Source organism: Diorhabda carinulata, chromosome 8 (assembly GCF_026250575.1).
Source record: "Diorhabda carinulata isolate Delta chromosome 8, icDioCari1.1, whole genome shotgun sequence".
Classification (NCBI taxonomy): domain Eukaryota; kingdom Metazoa; phylum Arthropoda; class Insecta; order Coleoptera; family Chrysomelidae; genus Diorhabda; species Diorhabda carinulata.
Window position 1 is genome coordinate 23,812,732 of NC_079467.1, and position 8,324 is coordinate 23,821,055.

Below are 8,324 nucleotides of genomic sequence, written 5' to 3' on the forward strand. Positions count from 1 at the left end.
ATATCCCCAGCTGTCGCGAACGCTACATTGGGTACTTAGTTGAAAGAATACATATGAGAAGAAACGAAAAACGATAACTAAGTGAGAAAAAAACGAATCTAGCGAATTGAAAAAATATATTTTTTCTATCAAATATCGACGACCCCTTTTTTGGAATCAACTTCTTGCCAATGAACGAATAACCACCCTTGGTTTGATAATGGCTCCAAAGTGGGAGCCGAAACGTCGCGAATTTTCAAAATTCCAACTCGGAAACCTTTATATGTATGTATACAAACTAAACTACATTTAATACCAAAAAATAGGGTAAATTATTGCAAAATTATACGTCTAAAAAATAAATTAAAAAAAGTGTAACTGATAATGGGATTGAAATCGAATCAAAAAAATCATTTAGAAATAAAAAATATGTAGAAAATAATATCTTTTAAAAATTCTTGAATGCCTTTTCTTCGACGATAAGCGATTGGTAGGAAAATTTGTTTCAAGTTTTGTTGAGATAACAAACCAACCACTTCCTTATAAACAATTGATAAGCTATAATTAACGACAATTTTACATAGATTAATACAAAATGTTCCTTAAGTTCACGTATCGTTGTTTAATTAATAGGAAACCATGTTAATTAATACTACGAAATAATATTTTATTTTCGATATAAACTAATAATTTATAATTTTCGTTATAAAGCGCGTTATACACCGTACGGTTTACCTGACGGTATGACAATATTGATATACACATTTAAAAAAAACAATTTTACTCTTACCTATTTTAACGTCAATCACCACTAAAACAAAAAGGTAAAAATGTTCGACGGTACCAGTTTTATACACTATTGGTCGCTATGGATACCAAATGATAAGAGCCACCAATTGGTAAAAAAAAAACTGGGAAATTTTCGTACAAAATATCGATTAAATGACGAAATTTGAACATATAACCCTCTAGATAAGCTGATCTACTTGTTTATCTACTTTTAATAAATTATTTTGTATGCGCATATACAAAGCGAAAAAAATGTCTTTTCAATAAAAATATTAATCACCCCAAAAGTGTTATTTCATAGAGATTGTAAGGCGACATATTCATTTTGAAATATTTTAAATAAATATCATCGAAATTTCGTCCAGATTAGTAATTACGTAACATTTTTTTAGTTTATTTTACCATATCACAGCAGCACTCGTCATTAGTACTATAAAACTATAGAAAAATACAAATGATTGTTATAAAATTGAGATGACGTCATGTCCGACAGCTGCACTAGAAGTAATTCGAAATCTCTCATTTGTCCATATAGAATATTCAGAGAAAGAATCGACAAGGAAAATCTAGATGGATCCCAAACAGTAGACATAACTGGAATAGAAATATACAGACCAAGAATGAAACTTTTAAAGCCTGGGCTTTCACACCAAACATTTTTCAAGCAGAAATATCACCATCCAATCAGATAGCCAAGCAGCCATTGAAGAACTAAGCTGCAATGTCATCAAATCCAAACTGGTTTGGGAATACCTGGACAAGTTTAAGGAGCTAGGCAAGAAAAATGAAGTTACCCTGCAATGGATTCCGTGACACACTGGAGTGAAGGGAAACGGAATAACTGATAGACTTGTTACTCGCCGAGGATCCTCAGTATCACAGCAAGAAAAAGCCTAATATGTAGTATGTAGCTTTAGTTTCGTATTAAATTGATGTTATATGCCGTGGAGTCTTGTCTACAATCGGAAAATTACAATCTGGTCAAATAGGACGACTCTCTGAAGACTTGAAATAACCATAAGTTTAATGTGGTTCTTATTATCTTGAGATTATTATCAAGCTGAATTAGAATTCCCGAAAAGTTGTTGGAGGCTTCTTACGTGTGGAAATATGCAGAGTCATTTTCAGTGTGCGATGGAAGACAGTGTTATACAACGAGCAAAGAGAGTTACATAGATGTCATCTATGTTTTGAATTATTGGGTGGTCGACGAAAGAAGATAAGTTTATGTTTATGGAGAAAAGAGATAAATTTGAAAGCCTCGAGGATGCTGTACGGTATTTTGGTATAAACATTAAACGTTGAGTAGTAATTGAAAGGAGCTTGTGGTGACTGTGAAACCGACAGCGGAGTTAGTTCAAGGAAGAAAAGAAGGTCAAAGAAAAGTTAGTTTTTGAATAAAAGTTAGAGAAACTGAAGAATAGATTATACAATTGTGTGTGAGTATCCGAATTGCAAGGATTGATGAATACTTTAAACAGAATGCGAAAGGATAGGAGTTAGTCGTATGAAGGAGAGCTCATTAGCTAGTAGGAACGGAGAACACCAAGTCAGAGACGAAGAGTTATGTTGTGTTCAATAAGTCGGTGAGACTATGATGCGGACACGTACATAAAACAAGTATATTCAAGTTTGGAACCCATGAATCCTCTGTAAATTATTAGTAGCATAGTTAGAGCCCATTGAACGTGACTGGTGGTTTTAGTACGCAGATACCTTTCAATTCATGAATATGGTGATTCCAGTTGTATCAAAAATCAAAATTTTTATTACACTGATCTACATTAGGCCGAGGAGGAGTTTTTAAATAAAAATTTAGTAGTAGAGACGTAGATTCCTTCTTGAGTGTTTGGATTTGTTGCGGGATAAGCTACTCATTGGTAAAGGGATCTCTCTTGAAGTAAGTTTATTGCATTTTGGAATGGTTTGCATGTAGAGGAGATTTATTTACAATGGAAGTAAATAATTGAGTCGTCAGTCATATATTATCTTTTAGAGAAACCCCGAAAGTTTTACCTTGTAGGAAATTATGTATAAATGATAATAAGTTTCTATTGTTTCAGTTAGGTTAATAACGAATAACGATATAATAATAATAATAACGAAGATGTATGTATTTGTGGAAGGTTTTCATGCGTAGATCATTTTGCATTTACATTTAGGTGATTCAAGTGATTATTTGGAGCCTTAATGGCAAACGATCTTCATAGGTAGATAGAGAATTCGTAAAATTTTAGAAAAACGCAAGGAGGATTTTGGCAAATATGCATTTTATATAGATGAAAATTACTTTTTTTTTTTTTAACAAAATAATTGCTGCAGTAAGTTACCAATTTTTTTCGTACGAAATTAAACGATAAAAAATGATCGCGTTTCACGTTCAACTGTGATAACAATATCAAATATTGTTATCGAAAGTAAACAGACAGATGTTTTTATTTGCATAGGGTGTGATAACCAAAATGTAATTTCATATCGTCCACAGTATATAGGGTGCAGATATCGCGTTCTCTTTATACAAATAGTGTTTATTTATACAAACAGGGTGGAACATTAGAGAAAAATAACGCGCGATAAAAATCGTTATCGGAAGCGACAGTACGACAGAAGAAGGAAAAACAGTTGAAACAGAACAGAAAGATGAAATGTTTTTTTGAAATACCAACATGGGGGAGGATATTGTTGATTCACCGGTATATGTCAAGATGAAAGCGAACCTCACTTCGAAACGGACACATATATAGCTCATTTGTGCTCCAAGGTATCGAAATGTTTCTACTTTATATTTTCAGCTTGTAATTAGAAAAATGTGAAATTGAAAGTATTTTAATTATTCCTAGCAATCACTCTGTATGTTTCTATGGTTAATGTAATATTTGACAATATAATAGACGATATTTTTTACCTGTGAAAGTTGAATGATTTAATAGCTACAGATAACATTACCTAGCGTATAAATATAGGGATTATCAATATCATATGTTTTTTTTTTTTTATTATTATTATTAGTTCAGATCTAAACAGAAACCATGAATCTCTTAAGTTCATTCCACAAATACTCCATAGGATTTAATTTCGATTTTCTGTACGGAACCTGCAGTATTTGGAGGGGCATTGTCGAATGGCGTAGGGAACGACTCGATCCAATAAATCTTCTTCTATGTATCGGTTCGTCGTTACCGCCAGTTTCAATAAAAACCCACTCGGTTTTTGTTTCCATTAAAATACCCGCTCAGACCGTCCAGGAACCTCCTCTAAAATCTTCCTCCAGGTCTTCTGCAGACTCGTCCCTTTCTATCTTTACCATACAAGCACATTCAGCTTTCGTCTGAGAAGGAACGGAGCCCCACTGCTTTTCACCTCAATTAATGTGTTCTCTGACAAATCGTAGACGGGCTACTGGGTGGTGTAGGGTTAATTTGAAGCCAGTAGCTGGCCTTATTGGCTCAAGGTTAGTTGTTAGTTAGTCTTTTTTAGACTGACCAGCCCCACACAACCATTCCTCGCGTTTTTCTGAGCTCTCGTTAAACTTGAACACCATAATAATGAATATGTCACCTCTTTAGGATGAGCAACTTTTTTTTCCAGAACCGCGTCTCTCGATAAAGTTATCATTCTCTTGGTAACGATGGTAAACTATGAAAACAGCAGACTGATTAATGTTCAACGCAGGGGACACTTATCAATGATTCTGGTCTTGTCGCATTTATATATTTGCAGTCAAATGAGAATATAACTATTTGAAAATTACACAATGCGTATTTTTATCAATAAATTCTTCGATTACCTAATACATACATAACCAAACTGATAAAAATGCTTGATATTGAGTAACCTGAATTTCTATCTAAACTCTAAAAAGACGAAAAAAATTTTTTTTAGGTTAGGTTAGTTTAAGTTCGGTTAAGTTAGACTCGTTCTAGGTGTCGTTTAAAACTTTATGAGTTATTCCAATCATTTTCTTTCCAAATTAAATCTTATTTATGCGATTTTCTCGCGAAATTACAGCTATAGAATCACTTATTCATAACTCCGCCTCTTTTTTTAATCCCGCAATTGCATATTTTGAACCTTCACCTTTAACCCTACTTATATCCCTAACCCCATCTACTTCCGTCATCTGAATGATATGGAATTCTTACCAGTTTCCATATTAATAATGTTTAAATTATATTATTCTACGTTAGAAGTAATTTTTAATTGTTAATAATTGACTCTTGTATAAAAAACAAAAACATAAAGTACATACATTTGATCACGTTATCTTGCTATAAATGAATCAAATCAAATATATTCTTAACCTGACCCTACAGGTTAAGCAACACGCGATACAGGCATCCTGTGTATTTAGAATAGAGATAATTATATACAGGGTAATGTATATATTTTTTAATTCGACGTTAAATTAGCCTAAACAGTAAAGATGTATACGTACAAAAAACAAAAATAATAGTTGAAAATACAATAAACTTTCAACTTTTATTTTCATCTGACAAGTGGAGTGCGCACGTTGGAACGTTTGCAACCGCCATAGATAACCTCATTTACGAAGGATAGTTACCGCGTTTATCACATCACGTTTTTATTTTTCATTATATATCAAAATAGGGAATTGAAATACAGTAAAGCCATCGAATGTGCCGAAAATTCAAACAGTTTTTGATTAATCAAGAAAATTAGATCAACATTTCCAAACAATGATGAGAAACTTCTAATCAGTGGCGTTCCCTTATTGTCAAAGGGTAAATTGTTTATATTTTTTTGCTATTTTCCTCTGGTTGTTTTCGGTAAAAATCTCAAACTTTAAATTCATCCTACGAAAATGTTACTTTTTTATTAATTTATTTAGTTTCGTGTACTATTTTTTGATGACTTATCGTGTTTATAGATTTTCTCTATTCATAGACTTCAGTTATATAATGCATTCTAGGTGTTTTATAATAATTATTAAGCAGTTAACAGCGATTTATCAAAACTCACATTGTTTTTTCACAGTAAATTTTAATATCAAAAGTTATTTTTTATATCTGTGAACTTTACAAAAATTTGATTATAGTTTCCGAACCCTTTATCACTATCCAAGCAAATAAATATGGTCGCGTCAAATTGAAATCTAAATATATCAATTCAGTATAATGAATAGAAATTTGTGATAAATTTTCACACAGGTAATATTTCACACTACTAATATAAACTTAGTACTTACTTGTTTATTATTTAATTCCGCATTAATTTCTCTCAGTTTCTTTATCTGTAAATAAAGAGTTTCCATATACTGTGCAGTTTGTATATGTTAATAAAAGTGCAATTTAAATAAAACGTGCGATTTGAATGTAAGTCAAAAGTGAAGGTCATTATTTGTATTAACCATTAAAAATACATTGTAAAATTCATACAATCATTTATCAAAATTTTTGTTTAGACACTTTATGTAACAATACGAATAATAAAACAGATCAATTTGATTATTCTAATCGAAAATATGACAGTGACCACGGGTAATAACTATTTTTCATAATTTTAAAATCCCTATTTTGTTCCCTCTTGGTGTTCTATACATAAGACACTTGTCTTAAATATTATTATCTAGTTCAGAGATATACAAAAAAACTCGAGCTACTATATTCGAAACTAGTATGAAATACTCATCATCTCTAAGTTAGCCTCCAATCCAAGCAATGCAGAAATACTTGCAACTGAAAATAAACCTCAGAAGAAGTAGAGATAATAGATACTTGACAAACGCCATTTATCAGTTTCAAAATCTTTTTGAGATGTTAGAACTTGGGAAGATGGCACTGTAACTAGCAAAAACTGGCAAATGTTTTGGATAGGAAGCCTGGGAGAGCTTGGATATTACCAGTTTAACGCCAACAAGTCGCACGCTCGCGGTAAAAAGGATCTAGTAAATTAAATACTAAAGATCATTACAACTAGTAAATGTGCTGTAGCATTTGATGACATTAGACCTATCAAAAACTGACCAATGTTTTGGACCAGAAACCTGTGAGAACTTAGATCTAACCACTTTAAAGCCAACATAAATACTAGGTACTAGTTCATCAGTACTAGTAAGCTAGGAAGTGAGCTCTAGACATTGAAAACATATTCGATGAAGGGCATAAAAATCCTTACGGTCGAGTTACGATAACCTCTAATCATATATCTATCTTAGGTTGAAGGAGCTAGGGCGTAAAGGCCGTGATTCTACCTCACTAACACTTTGAACTATTGATCTATGGTGTACTTCGGACTGTCTACCAATCAGATATCAATGACTTTGCAACCTTGAAGATGATCTTATTCATCATTATTATTACTAAAAATTAGACCACCTTATACATCACAGTAAAAACCACAGTAAATATTATATATTCATAAATGGCAAATTTACCTTATTTTCTACAAGAAACTTTTTATTATTATTAGGTGACTCTTTATACCATCCCCAGTCTTTTGTATTAAAATCAAGTACATACCAAGTCATGTAAGAATTGTTATTGAGAAATAAAGTATTTTAAAGAATCGCAATTAGAAACCTTCTCTCAACATTAGCATAGTTGAATTATTTGTAAACATATTTCCAATTTATATCATTCGTGCAAATGTAATATTTAAGTAGTATTTCAAGGAAAAATACTTTGAGTCAGATTACAGCTTGGAAATTCTTAATTATTCGTATTAGTAGTAGTTTTGTAAATATCTAACTTGACATAAATAACTTGCCATTGTATAATCGTTATTAATATTATAGTAGATATTTAATTTCTACTATGGAAAAGTTTAAAACTATTGATTTTGTTGAAATACTCTTGTTATACAAAATAATCTTATTGACACTATAATGGTAGTTTTAAATACATTATTCATTGTTTGAAATCACTGTGAGGAATTTAAGAAAATTATGAAACAAGGTATTAGATAATAATAACTACAAAAAAAATATAAACATTTCGTTTACCTCAAGTTCTTGTTGAACACATAATTCTTGTAGTTCCTTATAATCGCTCTCCTTTAATTCTGTCCCTACAAATTGTTATTATATAAAAAAAATATATGATTTAACAAACAATTGGACAAATCAACAATACATATAGGTTAATTATCACAAAATTTAATTTCGTCCTTAAGTAAATGTATCACAAAGTTCATGTTTACCTTGATCTTCTTCAGCCAAAACATTACTAGCAAAATTGGAAAGTTGTCCCTTCAAGTTATTTAGACTGTCATTAAAATTCAACCACGACATCTTGGGCGCTTGAATTTTCCGAACAGTTTCTTATTAGTTTAAACAATCATTTATGTTTAATTAAAATAAAAGTTTAAAAGTTTGCCAACACTACCCAACTTGATTTGACTTTGACGTTTTATTTCAAAATAAATGTGATATGACAGATGCCATATGTTCGAGCATATTTTTTAATCCATAATTAAATTTTTTTTTCCGACTGCTTCTGGGAAATCGTTCGCTCAAATTATCTTCTAATTACAAACACATTATTTTATTCTTATAAATGAAATTTATGATTTTAAAACTATTTAAATCCATATATTAT

At 31.2% G+C, this 8,324-nt stretch overlaps 1 protein-coding gene across 1 annotated transcript in view; it reads right to left on the reverse strand.

Moving 5' to 3' along the window:
* Positions 1 to 8,194, reverse strand: part of LOC130896930 (thyroid receptor-interacting protein 11) — a 56,072-nt gene extending 47,878 nt beyond the window's left edge. The window contains exons 1-3 of the mRNA XM_057805337.1: positions 7,927 to 8,194; positions 7,730 to 7,794; positions 5,975 to 6,019 (exon numbers count right to left, since the gene is read on the reverse strand). Coding sequence (XP_057661320.1) covers positions 5,975 to 6,019; positions 7,730 to 7,794; positions 7,927 to 8,017 — 201 coding nt within the window. The 5' untranslated portion in view covers positions 8,018 to 8,194. The remainder of the gene's footprint in view (positions 1 to 5,974; positions 6,020 to 7,729; positions 7,795 to 7,926) is intronic.
* Between the last annotated feature and the right edge of the window lie 130 nt (positions 8,195 to 8,324).